Here is a 22,819-nt window from a genome sequence, read left to right on the forward strand (position 1 = left end):
TCACACTCACTGAACATTCACATAGTAAGCTTGAGTTTATTCAACTCGCAGCACAACATTGGCAGCTAACAGCTTAATCGACATTGGTAGAGTCCAAACGAAAAAAATAAAAAATCAATAGGCAAAAAAGCGTAAGTATGAGTGTCTGAGGACGGGGCTCCGTGATCACAGCTACAGCCAGGAGGAAGCCTGAGGAACCTGACAGGGCTCAGAGTTGTGAGTGAGGTTCACGGTCTGGAGACGGTAAACTGTCTGTGCTCCTGGTAGCCATGTCACCATTGGTCGGCCCGATGTAGCAGCAAGCCAGACACGTCTTAACCACATACCCAAGGTTAGCTTTTTGAGTATCAGGCAGTTCTTTTGCCAACAGGTTTCCAACAGCGTTCTTGTCTTTCTGGAGTCACTAAAGATCCCAGGTCTTTAAAGAGTAGGGGTTTTATCCCCAGTGTCTTGGCTAAATTACCAATCATGTCTCCATACCGTCATGTCCACCTTATATTTCCCAGCTTCCAAATCGTAACAACCCCCCCCCCCCACACACACACACACACACAGCGTGATGTCTGTCACAGTGGTGTGTAGTAACCTGGTTTGACAGTTGGGCTCAGCACGATGGCTGAGGTCACTGTGTAGCTTGTTTATCTCAGAGTGGGCGGGTGTAATGGAGTTAAGAGCGTGCACTAAAACACTTCAGAGCTAGTTTGAAATGTTGCAGGGCTATCCCAGAGGAACATGTTGGGTTGCTGCCGCAATCCAAGACCAGGGTTGACTACCTCCACTTCAGGATGGTATGTTTTCCATCTGAAAGGCAGCATCCTGCACAGGGCAGTGTCCCCCTCAATGCCCTGGGTCATTGGCATTTTAAACTTTTGACCTGGGTGACTTGGATGCAGGGTGTTTTTAATGTAGAGGAGGGGTCGTTTGACCGCTCCCCCCCGGCCACTGCACCTGAACCTTCCGGGGGCAACCAGCAGGGACGTCCCCCCCCTGAATAGCTGCCAGCCAACCAGAACCCGCCACGGGGGGGGGGGGTTAAAGGCCTCTCAACGGCAGCTCGGGGTAGAACCTGAAAAAGGAGTGGAAGATGCGTCAAGGCATCCTGTGAGCCAGGCAAAGAGGAAGACGGCCATGGGACAAAGGGTGGATTGGCTGCCAATACTACGAACGCCGGCGCCCATTCCTCCGTCGGGAGGCCACCCCAGAGACAACTCAGCCATCCCCTGAAAGCCGGGTTTGTTCTCACCGCCTTACCTGCCACGTCTGTCTTCCTAAAATGAAACGTCCCGCTGGGCACTTACCCAGTGTCGGTTCTCCGGGTCGCTACGTGCTGAAAGGCTGGAACATTCATTTCATGTGGGTTTGGCAAGGAATCCGTCTTGATGCTCTAATTTCGAGGTAAAATGCTCTGCACCTTTGGCCCCCGCTCATTTATTTCCTTCACCACCAGGATGGAGACTGTTATGGAGTGTTAGTCGGTCCATGACGTGGGGTGCCAGGAAGGGGAGCTTCTCAGTGAGTTACTGGATTAACGATGACCACTAAAATGTCATCCGCTCTCCTATGACAAACTTAGGCTATGCACTCTCACGATGATGCACCTATGGGAGTTCTAAGCACTTCCTTGTACACCAGCTATCACAAGGAAACAGTAATGGTCATCACTAGCAAGAGCATTTCTAGAAATTATCTTCTTTAAATTTGATTATGACTCCTAACTACACTGTTAAACAAATGCCTAAATCTAACCTCTAAAGTGTACACCCGAGATTTCTCTTCTGTCATGAATTAAGCGAATGTCTAGCTTTACTGTCCGTGTGGGGCTGTTGAAAACAATTTATTGAAACAAATAAAATGTAACCTTTGTAAAATCCCAGGGAAAATATAAAACACTATCTCAGAGTGTGTAAAAGTCACGGTCCTAGTCTGTCCATGATACAGCCCTCCATCACTGAGCCGAGCCAATGCCAGAAACTTCTGGGTTCAGAACATTGGAATAATATGGCTGTTTGTTGCCTGATTCATCTGATCTGCCAGCCCTATGGTCACCTGTCTCAAATAAAATGCTTTTCAAAGTGCTTCACAGGTAAAACAAAGGATAAGACAGGAATCCATATACAAAGTCATGATAAATTGTAAATAAAATATAATTTATGTAAGGAGAAAGAAATAAAACACTATACTCATGTCTATTTATTTCTCTCTCTCTCACACACACACACACACACACAATGTCCACATGAAAAGTGATTGTGTAAAATTGTACAGTATTGTGACTACCAAGTCTTCTTTGTTAGCAAGCCAGACACCTCACATGCTGTTGTCATGGTGTCAGGTGATGGGATTAAAGAAAATAAATAGAAATAAAACAACACACATTGCCATTCATCTTTCTATGCGTCCGATGAGTCCCACCACTAGTAGACAATGAAAAATGTAGATTGCAAATATTCACATATTTGAAAGATCCTGGCTAAACACACTAATCTCTAGAACAGTTGTGTTCACAACCAACGCTGAAGGACAAACCCGCAGCCAGGGACATGAGATAAAATACAGTGAACAAAACATAAGAGCCAGCCACACAGATACAGACCAAACACGCCAAATACGGAACTCCATTAGCTACCATTATTCACTGAGAATCTCCTTCTTCCATGAGCACATGGCCTCTATAATGGCCCCTGTGATCCATATAAGACAGTGTTTATCTGACCTCGTACTCTGTAATCAATAAAACCGTGTCTATTTGACCACGTACTCTCCCCCAAGCTCATTCTGTCTGTGCTGCTATTAGGTCAACCGTGTGTTCCTGGCTACCTGTGCATGTGAAGACATCCGTCTGTTCTGGCCTCTTGTGTTTTTAGAACGCTGTCGCACAATGCCCCTGATTTGCGGTTTAGTGCCACTACTTTTGGCCAGGGTCCGTCGGGAATAGGGTATGATTTGGGTCACCGACTGAGCCTGGCTGCTGGGTTCCTTAGCTCTTTTTGTCGTTTAGGAGGGGACCTGGGTGGGGGGAGAATATTGCATCTCTCTCTCCAAGTGTAATCTTGATGAATAGCAGAGAGGATAGGGACAGAAATGATGACTTGACCTACGACACGGCTCGCATCCCTGGACTGAACACTGAGGCTCATTTGAATCCATTTCTTTGACGCAGCTCCACCCCTTTTGATCATAATGCCTAAATAATTATTGTATTAATTTGCGTTATGTGAGGAAGTATGCACGGCGTGTGTGTGTACACAACTGTATAAGCTCTGCACGTGTGCGTGTGTGCCCATTTTTTACTGAATCCGACATCCTTACCGGAGAAAACAAAAATCTGATCTCAATTTTGCACTCCATTATACCTGGTTGACTGCAGTGGTGGAAGTGGTGATGGCCCTCATCATTTCCATACATAGAGACAGGACTCAACCTCCCTGTAACACTGTCCTTATGGAGATTAAACACCACTGTCATTCCAATGCACTGAGCACTGACAGCACGGTGGCTTAGGAACCAACAGCATTGTCTGGGAACTCTAAAAGCCTTGCCCACGTTTCCCTGGGACGCCTGTCACCTTCGCTCACACCGCCACGTTCACGATCCCATCACCGAAGACATTCTTTAGACACGCCCGTTCCAGGAGAGACATTTTAATTTTTGAAAAGGGGTCCTTTCGAATTAAAACAATGCCAACTGTCAAAAAAGATCAGCCTTTTCCTTTATAGCCTTCCCCTGTCTTCCCCCAACGCTTGCTATCCCTTCACCATATATGCATGTCCAGAATGGAGCCTGTCACCATAGCATCACTCAAACATGGGGGGAAGCTGACTAAAAGCCTCACTCTACTCCAACAGACAGGGTGTGAAACCAGTATGGGCCCGGAGCCCCCCCGGGGAGAGAGAGGCTTCAACCTGAAGAGAGGAGAGTGGGACGGGCAGACAGCCAACGAAAAGACACAGCCACATATGGCCGTCAAACATTGAAACAACATGCGGTTCTCCAGTCTGGCTGCTGATTCCTGGTGTCTCTTGTATGTTGTTGACAATGCTACTTGTTTCCGTAACTGCACGCTCTTGAATTCTGTATTATGTAGGTTGAAGCAGACCTACGACACCTGGTTTGACTTGGTGAATAACCTGACATAACTGAATGAAAAGTAATAACGGGTTCTTAGACATCAGGTCAGGAACATGGAAATTAATGAAAAATCACATTAACACGTTCTATCCTTTTTGTTAGTTTTTCTTTGGGGGGGGGGGGTGATGATTTCACATCACCATGATCAAAACTATCAAACGTCCACTCTATGTTCTTTATAGATGAGGATACATCATGAAATGAGGATCATGTGTTTATTTATTGTGCATTCTCTACTGACCTTTAATAAAGTAATAAAGAGATGGACTAAAAACGGAATTCGGCCCAATGACCTGTTTTATTGGGAGAATACTGACTTTATAAATAACTTATGTATGCCCTTAATCCAGAGGCACATGTCAAAACTATAATGACATTTGCCCTTGCATGTTACAGTAAACTGTTAATGCTGTGAAACAATGAGATTTGTATTAAATGTGAAAATAATTCTAATAACATTAGAATAAAAAATGCAAAGCTGCTGAATACATTAGACAAACGTGAAAAGGGGAGATGCCTTTTATGGGGGCTGATGACTTCACGATAATCCAGTTAAGAATTATCCCAATTTTCAAGAATCACGGCACATATCACACAACTTATTCACACACTTTGGATTAAAAACAAATACTAATACAAAATCCCAGTTCACGTCCTTCTAGAACACACCAATCAACATATACCCAAGAGAATCCCCAGACTGAATTGACGGCAAACCTCATACCTGAGGCCATAGTTGAACATGGCAACAATCACCACGCTTGCCATAAAAAAAAAAAAATGGTGTCCCGTAAAATATTAATAATAATCCTAATTACATTATTGTATCTTATCCATGGTGGAAAAAGCAAGAGCAAGTCAACGGATGGCAGAACAGTGGATATCAGTTGATTGAGCTAACACTCACATCACTCACAGCAGGCAACCTCTTCAGGAGTTGAAATCCATGTGTTGTTACATGAGATCCTCAAGACTAAAGCAGGGAGCCTTTGACAACGCAGTAGAGGTTATTTTTGGCCATGCAACACTGTTTGAAAAAAGGGAGCGAGGGAGAGAAGAGACTGAAAAAGAGGAAAAGATAATCTGATTTATAATATTCAAATCAGTAATTGTCCATAATCCTGAAATATTCATGAAGCCTTGGTTCTTTTCACTTTCTCCTCATGTGGTATCCTACCTCTGCTTTCAGAGCGCACAATAAATCAGCGCATCAAATAGACTTTCCTGATTTGATGCTTCTTGATTTGAGGAGGAAATCTCCTCTTGGAGGCAACTGATGTTTACCTTCCTGTGGCTTATTCTGATTTGCTTAGGCTGTTTGCCGATGACGACTGTCCATGGCCCAATGTGAGCTACCTTCCTGTACTGAGGCCCAAGCATGAGATCTAAAATGCCTCCCTCTTTGTATCGGAGAGGATAAGAGGAAGGCGTAAAAACTGAGATAAAATATATGGATTGCAGTTATGGCTCACTAGGGGGCGCTGTTGGTCCCTGGCATCCTAGACCGGCTTATCATTTGTGTTCATCAGTCCGTGCCGCTAATCACTTAGCTCTGGATTGAATCAGCCCACAGGCACTGTGATATAGGAAAAGTAAAAACTCCCACATTCCTAACCTTAACTATAGGAGGTTACACTGGAATCTGATGTCGGATCAGTGTGTCCAGGGGCAACATTTACCCCCCCCCCCCCCCCAAAAATAAATAAATAAAAGATTGACCAACTAATTTCGTGTTTCCCAGTACACTACGTAGAACAAATCATTTCCTTGTTTCCTTTCCCATTAAAACTCAGATCTCTGGGGACCAGGCCGGGAATACTTTTATGCGACATTTTTATGAGGCATTTATGAGGCCTCTTTAGGAGAGATCCCCCTAAGACTGCTATCAATCTATCAAATCCCATCAGATCAGTGTAAGCAAAGTACATGACAAGGAAAGGGCAGCTGTGTGAGACGACTGGGGTGAGTCCATTTAGTTCCATTAGAAGTAAAAGTGCATCCAGAATAGTAACCATAGCGTGGGATGCGTCATCAGTGTTACCTCTCCACTGTCTAAAGCTGGATATCAGGAACTCAGATCAGTTCATCCGGACCATTGCAAATACTCTGCTCTATTGCATCTATGTAGCTTTATAAACCGTCTCTTAGGTTAGGCAAATTAGCCATATTAAAGCATGTACAATTTCCCAGGTTGAAGATCAGAATGATTTAGTTTGATTATGGTTCTGTACACTAAAAATGTTTAAATGTTGCAAAAAAAATTACTATGAATGACATCTAATGGAGAGAGGGGAAAAATATGTATACGTAGATCTGGTTCTTTCATTCAGGTCGACATTAAAGCGGCGGATTTGATTTGATGTTTCTCTTTTGGCCGCTAGGGGACGCGTGAGGTCTGTGGTTTGCGTCGAGCGTTGTCAGGCTCGGACATTTTGCACACAACTATCTCGGTGTAGTGTGAGCGCAGTTACAAAGATAAGCTGCAAAGGTTGTTGGCTGAAAGAGGAATACTCACTGTGTGATGCATAAAACCTTAATATGAATATATTTGATTCACGCATGTCCGGCCGGTTCACCTCGCATTTCCACAAATCTTCAGTCAACACACGTAGACTAGCAGGAAGCTTACAATTTAGAAAATATCAATCAATTGCAATCATCTAATTACTTGTTATGTCCTGCTTCACTAATAGTCACGAACATGTGTGTTGTGATTTTGTTAATAACTATATTAAGACCCTTATATTACCCATGAGCATATCTGCAAATAAACAGCTATAAAACCACAAACTTCCTCACCTCTTTTAAATGTTTCTTCCTCGTCAGGTATTCAGCTCGAACCAGCAACTGGGCTAGAAGCGTCACATCGCCGAGTGCGCTGTCCAGCATTAACAGACGTCTGAACCGTCCAATGAGGAGACAGTTCTGCGGGTGCCCGAGGATCCCGTTGGCTGGTAGGGGAGGTGCGCTGCGGAAAAAGCGAATAGTTGAGTGAAGAGCATTCAGTAGTGGGAGAGGAGACCGCCGCAGTGTGTGCGCTATCGGGAGCTGATATCACTGGAGAGAGAGAGAGAGAGAGAGTGAGAGAGAGCGAGTGGAGAGAATAAGTCATGTAACTGTGGCAGTTAGAAAATAAGCTGATGACAAAATGCATGGTACGGATAATAATACAAAAAAATAAGTTAATATAGGCCTATGGTTTCAGTCTCATCATCACTTACGGACCGCTCCGCATCATTGGAATGTGCGATGCTGCTATAACCGGACCCATCAGAGCTTGTTGATTTGCCAGTGAAGACAGTCTTTTGGGGTATTCAAATTGACCATCACAAACAAGATGGTCCACGGTGGACAGGACTACTAAAATATTTTTTTGTTCAAACAATTTACACATTTTTGGGACTTTCGTTGGACTAAGGGTAATGGGAATTGACGCGTTAAATAAAAAAGGATAAGATTTTTTTTTCCAAGTGCACTTGCTCTTTGGCGATGATTGTGCTATTCCTTCTGCTGTGTATCACGGATGGAGTGGTCTCGCAAATACGCTACTCTGTTCCGGAGGAGGCGGATCACGGTACGTTCGTGGGGAATATCGCGGAGGACCTTGGACTGGACATGACCAAAATCGCTTCGCGCCGCTTCCAGGTTGTCCCCAGCTCGAGGACGCCGTACTTGGAAGTGAACATGGAGAACGGGATTTTGTTCGTAAACGAAAAAATCGACCGGGAGCAGATCTGCAAACAGAGTGCCAGCTGCCTATTGCACCTCGAGGTGTTTCTGGAGAACCCACTCGAGCTGTTCCGCGTGGAGATAGAGGTCGTGGATATCAATGACAATCCGCCCAGCTTCCCGGAGACCGACATCACGGTGGAGATCTCGGAGAGTGCCACCCCTGGCACCCGGTTCCCCCTGGAGAGCGCATTCGATCCGGACGTGGGTTCTAACGCGCTGCGCACATATGACATCACCACCAATAACTACTTCTACCTGGACGTGCAGACGCAGACAGACGGGAACAAATTCGCCGAGCTGGTGCTAGAAAAGCCGTTAGACAGGGAGCAGCAGGCGACCCACAAGTACGTGCTGACAGCGGTTGACGGGGGTCAACCTCCCCGGACAGGCACCGCTCTTCTGGTGGTGAAAGTGCTGGATTCTAATGACAACGTGCCCGTGTTTGACCAACCGGTGTACTCGGTGAGCCTCCAGGAGAACGCGCCGGTCGGGACCTTAGTTATACAGCTGAATGCCACAGACCTGGATGAGGGACAGAACGGGGAGATAGTGTATTCATTCAGCAACCACATCTCCAGCCGCGTCAAGGACCTGTTTGCCATTGACGCGCGCACTGGACGCATTGAGGTGCGTGGAGAAGTGGATTTTGAGGAGAGTGGCTTGTATCAAATATTCGTTCAGGCGAAAGACTTGGGACCCAATGCCGTTGCCGCGCACTGTAAAGTCCTAGTTAAAGTGACGGATGTAAATGACAATGCCCCCGATATCTCCTTCAGCACCGTGACAGAGTCTGTGAGCGAGAGGGCAGCCCCGGGCACCGTTATAGCCTTGTTGAGCGTGACGGACAAGGACGCTGAGGAAAACGGAAAGATTCACGTTGAAATCCTCGGTGACGTTCCGTTCAAACTAAAACCTTCCTTTAGGAACTATTTCACCATTGTAACGGACGGGCCTCTAAACAGAGAGGACGCAGACTCTTATTCGGTGACTGTAGTTGCCAGGGATACAGGGACTCCTTCCCTTGCCACCAGTAAATCAATCAAAGTGCAAGTGTCGGATGAGAACGACAATGCGCCAACGTTTACGCAGCCCATATACGATGTGTATGTGACTGAAAACAATGTGCCCGGTGCTTATATACACGCGGTTACCGCTCTGGACCCAGACGTAGGTCAGAACGCACTCATTAGTTACTCCATAATGGAGTGTGATATTCAGGGGATGTCTGTGAAAACATATGTGTCAATCAACGAGGAGACGGGCTACCTTTACGCACTCAGGTCATTCGATTATGAGCAGCTAAAAGACTTCACTTTCATGGTTCAGGCGAAGGATGCTGGCAGCCCCGAGCTCTCTTCGAACGCCACGGTCAAAGTGATCATCGTGGACCAGAACGACAACCCTCCCTCCGTCATCGCTCCCCTGGGTAAAAATGGCACGGCGAGAGAGCCTCTGCCCCGCTCCGCTGAGCCTGGCTACTTGGTGACCCGCATCGTTGCCATGGACGCAGATGATGGCGAGAACGCGCGGCTCTCCTACAGTATCCAGAGGGGGAACGAGAACGGCATGTTCCGCATGGACTGGAGGACAGGAGAACTGCGCACTGCCCGACGCGTCTCCACCAAGCGGGACCCGCACCAGATGTATGACCTGTTGATAGAGGTGAGGGATCACGGCCAGCCGCCGCTCTCCTCCACCGCCAGTGTGTTCGTGGTGCTTGTGGACAGCGTGGTGGAGGACCACCGGGAGAGAGGCACCATCAAGTCCAAGGAGACCACACTGGATCTCACCCTCATTCTCATCATCGCCCTGGGGTCCGTCTCCTTCATCTTCCTCCTGGCTATGATCGTGCTGGCTGTGCGCTGCCAGAAGGACAAAAAGCTCAACATCTACACGTGCCTCACCAGTGAATGCTGCCTGGGTTGTGCCACATGCTGCAGCAGACAGGCGCGAGCCCGCAAGAAAAAGCTCAGCAAGTCCGATATCATGCTGGTGCAGAGCGCCAACGTCACCGGGGCCGGTACAGCCCAAGTGCCCGTTGAAGAGTCCGGGAGCTTCGGCTCTCACCATCAAAACCAGAACTATTGTTACCAGGTATGTCTGACCCCGGAGTCGGCCAAAACCGACCTCATGTTCCTAAAGCCGTGTAGCCCATCTAGGAGCACAGACACGGAACACAACCCGTGCGGGGCCATAGTGACAGGGTACACTGACCAGCAGCCTGACATCCTATCAAACGGCAGCATTTTATCAAGCGAGGTAAGAGTCCTCTCGTGCCTTTGAACCCCAAAATATACCCGGCATGTACTTGCTATCGATATATTATTCATAGATGTTGATAACTGCAACATAAAATTGGTTAAACCCCGTCCGCTGCTGCTATTAGTATGTGGATAACACATTTTCTACAAGAAAAATGTCTCGTTGGTAAACTGAACGTATGTCTAACATCGGTGATAGCTTTCTGTATGTTGCATCAAGCCTTGTTTGCATAGTCCCTTGCAAATGTGTTTATTATTTAGCATTTGGGCCTTGCGTATCCTGCGATTAGTTTCCGGAAAAGCAATTCAACCCAACATGATGATTACCAGTTGCCGACATGTTGCCGTTGGCAGTCCTATGGGAGATTATCATTGGAATAGTAATGATTGCATGTTTATGTTATGCTCAGAAGTGGTTTTGTCATGCTTTAAAAAAGAGCCTGCATTCGGAGTAAGATAAGAATAAATAAGAAAATATAATATAGTATAATACAATAAGGTGGCTTGAAGGCTGAAGTGTGTGTGTCTCCGTGTGTGTGTGTGTGTGTGTGTGTGTGTGTGTGTGGGTGTTGTTGTGTTGTGTTGTCTGCGCAATGACCGTGTCCCCTGTGAGAACACACACATTATGCACACAAGTCACGATCGTGCTGAGTTGCACTAGAACAAAGATCCGTCTATAGTTGCTCTAGCATGAATAGGTGCACCACTTCATTTTCTTTATGACAGTATATTTATGCTGTCGGCTGGGAGGCCTTAAACTGGGCCTCACAAAAATAAAAAAAATACAGGCCAAGATGAGACTTCTCGTTGCGAAACATCAGAAAACACTCAAAACAATGGCAAAATAAATAACATATGTGTAATCTAAGGCATTGTTTTAATATTGCGTAAGTGATGTCTTGAAAGTCATGTTTTGATTATCCAACGAAAACGCGCCCCAAACTCAAAATTGATTGGCTATCTCTTTCAGACCAAACATCAGAGAGCCGAGCTCAGTTACCTAGTGGACAGGCCACGGCGTGTGAACAGGTAAGGAGCACGTGCACGATCACGCTCAGCTGGTGCCCAGCCAGAATACTGAGTGACGTGAATAAGACTGTTGTTTGGTCTGTGCTGAAGGCCCTTGGACCATTGACTGCTAGAAATCACATGCCAAAATGGCTACTTTATATGGTTCATTCTCTCTCTCCCGGACAGCCGCACCCGTGAATACGCACCATCCTTTTATACGATGATGGCCTAATACATGTTGTTGAATGTGCTTTTTTTTCTTCTTCTCATTTCAATACTTTTTTTTAATGTTCTTCTTTTTTTTTTTTGCATTGAAAAAAACAATATTGGCCTACACTGAACGTATTTTCTATTTTTCTCATTCATTTTGTCCAGCTCTGCTTTCCAAGAAGCGGATCTCGTGAGCTCTAAGGATAGTGGTCATGGAGACAGCGAGCAGGGCGACAGTGACCATGACGCCACCAATCGAGGTCACTCTACTGGTAAGGTCTTCTGCTACCGTCTTCTGTAAATTCATGTTTGTGCGGTTTTGTTGTTCTTTTATTTTTTGCCTTATTCAAAGTCCCTGACAGTTTTGTATGATGTGGCGTCTGTCCTTGGTGCTGATCTATCGATTTCGTGATCGAAGCCATGTCAATTAGATGAAGTACCCTAAACTCGCGGTGAATCTTTGCACGAAAATGTCATTCCATTTAGTATAACCAAACCTACAACACTCAAACAGAACGTGTTATTATTAAGTTACTAGTTATAAGCGTTCGTTAGGCTATACATTCCCGTGGCTACTGCATACTAATAGCCTTTTCACACAGCTTATCCTGATTGTGGTCCTGAAAAGAAAGCGTCGGTGCTTTCAATGTGCTTGGATAGTGTGCTTAGAATTGATGAAATATTGCTTGTTGTTTAGTTATTTCTATGGCCAAGTGATTGCTTATATAGGCCTACTCCTTAGGCTCAGGCCAGAATAAACACGATGTTTTTTGTTGGTATTCCAGTCGTAGCGATGTGTATGTGAACTCGCTTTCCTAGCTGTAGCTCAATCCCTTTATTGTTTTTTTTTTTAACATGTGAAATGTTCTGCGAGACGGCGACGCGCTGCTGAGCTTAATCCTGTTGTTATACGCTAAATATGCGGGTCGTTAATGAGGAAGGGCAGCAGTCCGGTGCTAGAGACCACTTGACAGGAACGTGAAAGATTTTATAACGAGGCCTGGTTGGTTTGTCATTGGGCGGTGCTGTGTGGGAACGGGACCAAATAGGTTGCGAGCTCAAACAAACAAACAAACGATTCATTCAGTGACTGTGCTTGGCGGTACCCATCCCGAGCTCTGCCCCCGCCACCGCTCTGACCGCATTCCTCTGCGTCCTTCCTCTTTTTTATCTGTTCCACCTAAAGGATCACATAGCCCACCAGGCTTTTACAATTGGGCTTCTGAGTTAAATACGGTTATCTTTTCATTCATCCGTGCAATTGCTTTGGTCCTTCCATGTCTCTCTCTTTCTCTCTCTCTGTCTCTTTCTCTCTCCCTCCCTCTCTCTCTCTCTCTCTCTCTCTCTCTCTCTCTGTGATTTTGTGTTTCTATGCCCATGTTATTTTGGAGAGCAACATGGTCTGCCTAGGGGGTGGACCCACAGCCTGTGAAATGAGCCATGTCTAGAAACAATAATGCCACTATTGTAGGCACACAGACCTTTAAAGGGATGCATCCTATTCATTTAAACTGATTTTTCCTTTGCTTTGGCTTTAAATATAAAGTCACTTTATATATGGTTGAAACCTATTGAGGTTCTACCAAAAGTAATTGAACTACTGAGATTGTTTGTATCAAATGCCTTCAGTTCAGTGAGCCATAGGTCTGCTGCCTACATCATTTACTTGTGTATAGTGTCTATATGGGCGTAATGCTTCCTCACTCCTTGTTTTCCTTCATGTAAAGCAGTTACGCTGACACTGTGGTGTGGCCTCGAGTGGACGGGATGTCACTGCTTGGGACTCTGAGTGGCTCTTTATGGCGAAAGGCTACTGTTGCTTTGCTGCGGATTTATCGGAGAGCTTAATGTCTTTAAACAGATTAATTGCTTTGCATTAAGTCTTTGTTTGATTAGGATAATTGATAAGCGTGGCTTAGCATAGTCTGCTTCCACAATACTTGAAAATAACTGTCTGCTGTGTTATTTGATAAGTGATAATTGAGTTTGTTACGAGCTGACATTTCAGAACTTGATTATTTGTCTTAATTAGTTGGCTGATTTGTATCGTATTATCTTACATTTCTCATTAAACATTCCTTAATTCAATGAGATGGGCCTGAACTATAGGGTAATTATGGCACTAAGTGTGATTGTGTCAGGTAGGTAAATAAAGTTTGGCTGATATCGGATGAACTCAAGGCTATGGCTTTTGTTTCCGGTATCAGAGTGGATTTTCTACTGAGTCTTATTAATGTGAGACTCCCAATTAACTGTCACCGTACTTTACAGAACATTAGAATTGGCACGCCATTGCCCCCCCCCCCACCCCCCATTTGCCTCCCCCTTCCCCTGTTGCCTTGGTGAATTCATCCTTAGGCCTGCTCTTCACGTTATCGCTGTGGTAACAGCTCGCTGATCAGTAATTCATTTTCAGACCTCGGCATACCAATTACCAAATGAAGGTTATTATCAGGGCTGCCATTTGCCCTGCTCAAGAGCCGTGCCCAATCCTAAGATAGACAGGGGCTGTAACGGGTGTGTGTGTGTGTGTGTGTGTGTGGGTGTGGGGGGGGGGGGGGGGCTGGGGGGGTTGGGGGGGTCAGAGCGTTTACTGACATACTCTCTCGCTCAAACAATCTTTACGTTCCCGTCTCTCTCGCCACATCTTTCACTCAGCCTCTCTGTGTTTGACTTTGTCTCCATTTGAATTAAGGAGAGATGTGTTGACACAGTTTTTTAGGTGCATTCTGAAGTCACAGCGCTGTACTGTGGCCTTGGACTGGTTCCGCAACTCATGGCTCACGTTTTCTCTGCAAAATCATTAAAGTCGTAGTCTCAGAAATAATGTGAGTATTCATTCACACTTTCTATTCAACTTTCAACTGAGGACAGGTCAATTCCATATTTTTTTTTTCTTCTTTTATTGCTTTCCCCCCAGAAGAAGGCTCAGGGAAGATGTAATTTCCTGAAATGTCAAGAAATATCAAGATGTCTTGATTTGGTTCCGTAGTGGAGGACTCAGTGGGTGTGTTTGTGTGTGTGTGTGTCTGTTTCAAAGTTTTAGCATTTTATATATACACATTATTGCAGGCAGAGCAGTCAATTAAATGTAGCACATTAACATGAATAATAAAAAAAACCTACAAGAGTACAATTAACACATTTACAAATCAATTGGGCAAATGGGAGGCTGCTCATATAGACCAGCCTAAGTAGTGCTGTGGAAAAGAAAACGTAGGTCAACAGGAGATGAACAAACAGACAGTGACCAGTGTTCAAAGTGTTTATATTGACAATGGGACTGCAGTGTGGACAATTTCAATGGGACTGCAGTGTGGACAATTTCAATGGGACTGCAGTGTGGAAAATTTCAAAGGGACTGCAGTGTGGACAATATCAATGGGACTGCAGTGTGGACAATTTCAATGGGACTGCAGTGTGGACAATATCAATGGGACTGCAGTGTGGACAATTTCAATGGGACTGCAGTGTGGACAATTTCAATGGGACTGCAGTGTGGACAATGCAATGGGACTGCAGTGTGGACAATTTCAATGGGACTGCAGTGTGGACAATTTCAATGGGACTGCAGTGTGGACAATTTCAATGGGACTGCAGTGTGGAATGAGTGTCCCTGGAAAGTGTGTGTGTGTGATTAGGTGAGTGAATGGGGGTGGGATGGTTGTTTGCATGTGTATGTGCGTGCAAAAGGACTCTAAATTGCTGATTAGAGCACAGGGCAGATAGATGGTGTCACGGTCAGATGGGGAAGAAGCTTTTCTCTCGGCCCTGGTTATGGCGCTCCTGATCCCTTTCAGTCTGTGAGACGTCAGCAATGCTAGCGCGCGTGTGTGTTATCACTTCTTCAATATCCTAAATGCCAAATCCACGGCCTATTTAAAACCTAAAAGAGATTGATATTCACAACAAGCCTCCTGTGATTATTCAATATGGAAATATTTTCAATATCCAGGGTCATGAGGTTATGTCACATTGCTCTGGTGAATATCTAAGGGAGTGTAGAGGTGCTTCAGGGTGTGGAGGTGTGGAGGAGTCATTGATCTATTTATTAAGTCCCTGCTAGTAGATACTGTATATAACGCCATAAGACGCCTTCTCTCGTTGTGTATGGGCTGGTGCTGACATTCAACGTGACAGTGTATTTATGGATGTTCGTTAATATTTAATAAGAAACTCTCTCGTTAGGAAGCTCGGCATATTTCCAAGCTGTTAGTGACACAGAGCCAAATTAATCCTCTTTGTAACAAAGCAAATTCCTCCTTTGCTGACCCACGGAATCACGCACGCACACACACACACACACACACCCAGCACTCTGAAGCCTAATCAGTCTGTATACTGTAGGATTATCTGAAGGGACTGTTGGTGAGTAGTTTGGATTTTACCCACAAACACGGATTCCGACTCCGTTTGACTTAAATATGTGGACTACATCATGGACCCCGCCAAAACAGATTAAATTCCTAATAACCTTGTTTTGCTAAATTCTAAAATATTAAAATCAATCTGATTTCATTCAGACATTTATCATTTTGATTCATCCTTACAAAAGACAATCTGTGCGCCCACTGGTTGGTTAATGAAGAATTAACTCAGAATGAACTTCCTCTTTGACAGAACGCTGAATAACTCTGGTATACTTCAGTACTCATTCCTGCAATCATTCATCTGAGCTAATTGCATGGTCAGCTGGGAGACGTGAGCTGCCGAGGTAATCCAATAATATTGAGCCTGCAGTTTCCACGATCTAATACCTTGGTTGGGGGAGCGTCGGCAGTGTTGTATGTGGTGTTTATCCCTTTAAATGTGAACGTCTCACTCTGCATGACCAGTGACACCCAGTGATCACAGAATAGCACACACACACACACACACACACACACACAGCCGTGCAGTCACAATCACCGGCATGCCATAAGCACGTTCACCCTCAAACATTTACGCTTGTTTACTGGCGTTAGCCAACATCTAGAGACAGAATCCACGAAATCCACACAAAGTTGGCATAAATTATAATAAAAGTGATAACATGAGATCTTAAGATATGATCAGTGAGTATATAATACACCTGGATTTGTGGTTGATGTACACATGTCAAGGATTGACATGACCAACCTAGATGTGGGGAGATGAACAGAGTCTGAGGGCAATACGAACCAGCTATTTATTTTACAGGCTGCAGGTGTCTTCACGTGGTCATCATATACCTGCTGGTCTCTATGGATACGCTGGCCGGTTGGCGGGGACAGAAACTCCTCAGGTGGCTGGAGGATTTTCTTGGCCCAGATTGACCTGTCTGCTGTCAATGGCCTTACTTAGTCCTTAGTTACCCAGAAGTCATGTGGAACATAGAGGGAGGGTGGGTGTCAGAGGATGACCGTTCATACAGACACAATGTCATGTGGAACATAGAGGGAGGGTGGGTGTCAGAGGATGACCGTTCACACAGACACAATGTCATGTGGAACATAGAGGGAGGGTGGGTGTCAGAGGATGACCGTTCACACAGACACAATGTCATGTGGAACATAGAGGGAGGGTGGGTGTCAGAGGATGACCGTTCATACAGACACGATGTCATGTGGAACATAGAGGGAGGGTGGGTGTCAGAGGATGACCGTTCACACAGACACGATGTCATGTGGAACATAGATGGAGGGTGGGTGTCAGAGGATGACCGTTCACACAGACACGACGGTGAGTTGCCGTCGATCTCTGCCGTTGGTGATGGAGGAGGCCAGGAGGGAGTTTCATGAGGTTGTTATGATGCGCGTAGCCAGGTCTGGACTGCCTGGGTGACTTGTATTTCAGCTGCCGTGAGCAGTGCATCCGCTGGTCTTCTCGGTGGCCGCGGTGATGTCGACCTACCACCCCAGGCATGACACCGTGGAAGTAACGACTGAGCCTACCGTCTCGGGGTCACAACAACCGGGCCTGACCTTGTACTGACCTCTTAACCTCCAGCGCCTGTCAATGATTCATAACAAAATACAAGACTACGCATATGGTTTCAAACTTCAAGCAGGCTTTATTTTTGAATGTTTTAGTATTCTTCAGTCAGTTCTTTTTGTTGCCCTCTTTTTCCTTTGTTGAATCTCTCTTTGGCGTGTGGGTAAAAGAGGAGGAAGAGCAAGCGATGAGTGACCTCTGAACCTTCCCCTGTGCCCACGCTGGGCTTTCTAGGTAGTCTGCTGTAGAGCCAGGTTAAGAGTGTATCTCTCTACATACTCTGCTCTTTCATCAGATTGCGTCTGGCTTTGATCCAACACGGTGGATGAGAAAACACAGCAAAGAGGAATTAGAGATCTGAGCCCGATCTAAGTCGTGCGCGTGCGTGTTTGTGTGTGCGCGTCCGTGCGTGTGTGTGGGTGCGTGTGTGTGTGTGTGCGCGTCCGTGCGTGTGTGTGGGTGTGCGCGTCCGTGTGTGTGTGTGTGTGTGTGTGCGTGCGTGCGTGCGCGTGTGTGTGTGTGCTCGTTTTGCCTGCTTACTTTTTGTCTCGAACTGAGTTTGACCTTTATGTCTATTAAACTCCCTCTTCATCCCTTCCTCCCTCCTCGTCCTCGTCCTCCCCTCTCTCATCCCAGGCGCGGATCTCTTCTCCAACTGCACGGAGGAGTGCAAGGCCCTGGGCCACTCCGACCGCTGCTGGATGCCCTCCTTCGTGCCCTCCGACGGGCGCCAGGCGGCGGACTACCGCAGCAACCTGCACGTGCCAGGCATGGACTCTGTGCCCGACACCGAGGTATTTAAAAGCCAAGAGCAAACGGCCGATAAGTCATTCTCCACCTTTGGCAAAGAGACGCCCCTCAGCCATCAACACCACCACCACCATGCCAACCACCATGCCAACCACCACGCCAACCACTCCACCCTAGAGAGGAAAGAGTTTGAGGCACTTCTGTGTAGCACGCGAGCGCCTTACAAACCTGCTTATTTGAGTGAGTATTACGCTTTGCACGGCAGCTCTGTGGCTAACCCACTCTGCTCTCTCAAACTACCAACCGATCCCCATCTGATTGACTTGAAAGAAAAATTATAATTCCATTTTTTACCTGATTGGCTGGAAATGTGGATATGACCCATTTAACCTCACCACCCAATTCCAGTTTTCAACTCCCTCTGCCTTTCACCCATTTTTTTTATGGCTCTCTCTATCTTTGATGATCTCATCCACTGTCTTCCATATCAATTCAGTCTTTCCTCTGAGTATCATCGGCTGCAGTATATCAATGTGCCATGATCAATTAGAATACCGTTTGGAATCCCTGAGAGATCTGTGACATGGCTGAGATGGCAAAATTATTTATGGGTGGTGTCATTATGAGGGGACGGCTGTGTTACTAAATGAGATGCTGGGAATGGAATGGGAAAAGGAGTGTTTTTAATCTGTTTTAAAGAATAGAAGCTTAGAGATTACCCTCTCTGTGGCATTCGTCTGATGTTATTACTCCAGCTCCTGGGATCAAAACCGTTTTAGATAATTGAGGAAAGCAGAGGAAAGAGGAGGCATATTTCCATGAGGAATTTCTGTTTCTAAACTGCCTTTTCAAAGGGCACAAAGAGAGACATCCTCATCACTGCAATTTGGTGATAATGCTTAATTATAATTGTGTCAAGTGCTGCCTTAAGAGTTTCCCGTCCTTTCATCGCTCAACAGAACTCGCTGGAAAAATTACCAGACTGCCGATGTCAAACTGTCTCCCCCACTACAGTAATTCACAGCCGCAGCGTGCAGCAAAGACACAGAAGGGAAAACATTTGACATTCATGGATGTTTTTTATTTATTTTATTTTTATATTTGTATCAAGCACTGCCTCCGACGAATACAGATTAACTGGAGATCTAGGAAGATAGAGATTTCACCTTCCTCTCTGAATCTCAAACTCCTTCTCGCCGTCTCCAAGTCTAGATCCGGTAGCGAATCAACAGAAGGCATTCCTTATCTAGAAGATGCCTGTTAGGGAGATCTGGTGAGCGGGTGTCACGGGGGGGGGGGGGGGGGGGGGGGGTAAGGGGGATAAGGGGGATATTCTTGTGATACAGTGAAGAGACTGTCTAATTTTTTAAGGGGGTATGGCAGAGGAGAACCAGGAGGCTGTGTGTGTGGGTGTGGGGTGGGGGGTATCCTGTTGATAAGAGGCTGTGTCTTTCCCTAATCTGATCATCCGGAGACAGAGAGCCCCTTGTAGCCATAGACAGCGTCGCCGGCAGAGGGCTGTGGTGAACGCCGGGCCGGTCATTACCCTAATCAAACAGAGATGACACAGAGCCGCTGCTAGCTGGGGGATTGTTGAGCTTTAATGGGGGAGGGGGAGGGCATGCTGGGAGGTGCAGGCGGTGTGGGGGAGGAGGAGGCTCCGTTTGTTTCCGTATCGGCCGTGGCCCATTTGAGTTCAGACACATTGTTGCTGCCCTAAATAAACCGGGCCTGCGATGCTCTCAGAGGGAACGGACCCCCATATTCACATGCATTATCCATTAACGATTTCACAGGGGATTGAAATGGTCCAAGAGGGGAACAGATGAAGGGCTTTACAACCTTGTTTTCTTGACTGTCTTACAACACTCAGTACATTAACTATGGTTCCTGCAGGGCTATTCCACACCCCAGAAGGCCGGCAATTATGTTTGGTATTTCAGATTCCTCTGGCAGCTCTCGCAAACAATCTATGTGAGGCGAGATATTTCAAATGGAAATTTAGCATTTTGACCTGAAAAAAATTTCAGACAGCAGTGATTTTAATTGAAAGGCCCACATCCATTCTGTACAGATCTTATAATCTACAAATTGTGCATTATACAATCATCTTAGGGTCATTACACGGTGAAATAAGTTAAATGTTCCACATTATCCTCTTCAACACTGAGAAGTAGAAAATCCCCATGCCAATGGTACCCTTTTGGATGTTTGTGTACACATAACATTTTTGCTGGAAAAATGCACTCTTCAAACAGAATGGGTGTCCTACAAATTTGTTATGAGATGACCCTGTTTTTAGATTTCAGTTAACTGGCAAAATTATAATTTCAGTAACACACTCCAAAATTCTGGTACATTTGTTGAGTATACAGTTACAAAATCAAAAAGGGTATGTTTGAGTTACTGTTAATATTAATTCTTGTGATAGGTTATTATAATTTAATATCCAGGCATAGTGCATATTTTAAAGCAGATTATAAGAAGTCTACTGACACAGAGATTTTGTCTATTGATGGGTATGTACACTGGAGCCTGAAATGTTTTTTTTTTTTTTTTTAAATAGTATGTTACATAAATGTTATACAACATAACAACCTACCCCATTACATTTCTAAGTAAGTATTGGCAGAAGAATCTGAGATACCAAAATATTGACGGGTCGTTCTGGTATGTAATTGACCTCTAGATGCTCTGTCTTTTTCTTTCTCCTCGGTGCTTCAGACCAACTTTGACCCCTAACCAGCTTGTGTTTTCTGCTTGCAGCGAGGAAAAGGGTTTGCTAGCTCTTTTCGCGTGGACATACCAGAGACCGCATGACTTTGCACAATCAGTCAAAACTAAAAAGAGCATCAAGTTCAAGACTCCATTTCCTTAGCTGTACCACTTCAGAACTGACACTCTCCCCTGTGTAACACGGACCTCTGTAGACAACGTTCCCTTCAGAATTCTATTGGAACACTGCCGGCCTTTGGACCTTCTGACCATGGGATTCTGGAGGGGTTGGAAGTGGTGGGGGACGAACGGAGAGTCACGGATAGAAGACGGAAAGGCAGACCGCTCCACGCTGGGGGACCCCACCGCTCTCAGCAGGACTGAGACAAAAAGCTGACAGAACTGAGGTGGAGGGGAACGTGGGAGCGGCAGCAGGACGAGGAGAAAGACAATCTCTTCTTGGGTCTGTGTGTGTGTCTGTTTACAGCACTAATGTACATCTTTAAGAGGAAAAAAAGTAAAAAATAAAATAAAGAACAAAAAAGAGACGACAACGAGAAACCAACAGGAAGAGGAACAACGTCACTGAGCCCTTTAGATGTTTATAATCACAGCAGAAGCCAGTTGTACAGGAGATCTTTGTGCATTACAAATGCAATACCACTGTTTTAGACTTGACTGTTTTTCTATTCAGTTTGTGAGGTCAGGTGTCTTCTCAGATCTACAGTACTTCAACTTTAGAAGGAAAGATTGTGGGCAGGATAAATATTTTTTAAGTTCTGCTTTTTCTTTTTTTTCACCACACAGTGGGTCTGGACAGTGTTGGCCTACACCTTTGAATCTAAGCTGTTCAGTAGTTTATATCATGTGTGAGAAGTGTTTACTGTACTCTTTTAAAAAGCTTCAAAATGAATATAAATCTATATATACATCTATCTATATATACTTTTTCTGAAGGTGTGCTATCCATTTGGTGGGTTTCCTATTCTGAGTAGACAGAGGTCCATTCGCTGCTTAAAGTGCTCTAGAAGACTTTTGACGATCTTACAAGTCTGGGACGTTCTTGCCATGAAAACAGAACAGCCTTATCTCTCTCATGTGAAAGTTTTCATCCGTTTTGTTTATTTCATTTTTCACTTTTCGATATTGAAAGCTGAAATTCATGTCTATAAATAAAAAGGCGGTAATAATTTAGATTGAATTCCATGGTAATTCTGTGTTATTGTAACCAAAAAAAGGGTCAATTAAAAGAACAAAAACGAAAAGTGGCCAAATAATGAAAGTTGTTGTACACATGCAGTGCAGAATCAAATACACATACACACTCTCGCACTCAGAAACACACCGCAATGCCGACAATAAACCGAAAATTCTGAAATATACTGTCTGTCTCACGTGCTTTGATTTCTTTAACTTGGGTGTTGTTGTATACGACCACACTCAGCCACATGAAAGAGGAAACCCTAATGTGACGGCTTAATATGCCTCCGTAATATTTCAGCGTCCTTTGATCATTTCAATTATTATTTTACTGTGCGAAGTGCCGCTCATCGTGCCGGAATCCGGACTAATTGTGTTCACATGCTTTGTTACTCATGATTTTACACTTGATTTATTATTTTGATTGTGTAACTGACACACACCAGAAGAACGTGTTCATATTTTGGGAGAAGCTATTTGACAGGTTTTTGATGGAGAAAGATTTTGCAGAATGATTCTCCAGTTCTATTGTACAGTAAATTGAGTAAATGTCGCAGTTCTGGAAAAATTACATGTTTCGAATTTGGCAACCATGTTCACTGACTTTCGGTTGAGTTGCCAATTTGACAACCACTATAAAGAAAGAAAGAAAGAAAAATCAAATATTTTTTACAAGACCGAAGAAATGCCCGTTATGCAGGCAATGCCAATTCTAATCTTTGAGGTGTCATTGAGAGTGTCTAACAAAATTAACAGGGCCCCCCTCCAGGATCTCAATAATTTAATAATGATTAGGTACTCTGTGTGGGTGTATTTGTTTGTGTGTGTATATATATATGGGGGGAAAGGAAATAATTTTA

General features: G+C 45.0%; 1 protein-coding gene across 3 annotated transcripts; it reads left to right on the forward strand.

Annotated features, from left to right (window-relative positions):
• The first annotated feature begins 7,089 nt into the window (after positions 1–7,089).
• Positions 7,090–22,141, forward strand: pcdh10b (protocadherin 10b). Of its 3 annotated transcripts, none has more exons than XM_010902107.3 (5): positions 7,090–10,119; positions 11,092–11,150; positions 11,508–11,614; positions 17,931–18,284; positions 20,811–22,141. In XM_010902107.3, exons 1-5 carry the CDS (start codon positions 7,618–7,620, stop codon positions 20,828–20,830), a joined length of 3,042 nt encoding a protein of 1,013 aa, XP_010900409.1. In that variant the 5' UTR covers positions 7,090–7,617; the 3' UTR covers positions 20,831–22,141. The 3 variants fall into 3 exon arrangements, with proteins under 3 accessions (XP_010900409.1, XP_010900428.1, XP_028975307.1); XM_010902126.3 differs by having other exon boundaries at positions 7,090–9,954; XM_029119474.2 differs by having other exon boundaries at positions 7,090–9,954; positions 17,931–18,088.
• The last annotated feature ends 678 nt before the right edge of the window (positions 22,142–22,819 follow it).

Source organism: Esox lucius, chromosome 4, assembly GCF_011004845.1.
Source record: "Esox lucius isolate fEsoLuc1 chromosome 4, fEsoLuc1.pri, whole genome shotgun sequence".
NCBI lineage: Eukaryota > Metazoa > Chordata > Actinopteri > Esociformes > Esocidae > Esox > Esox lucius.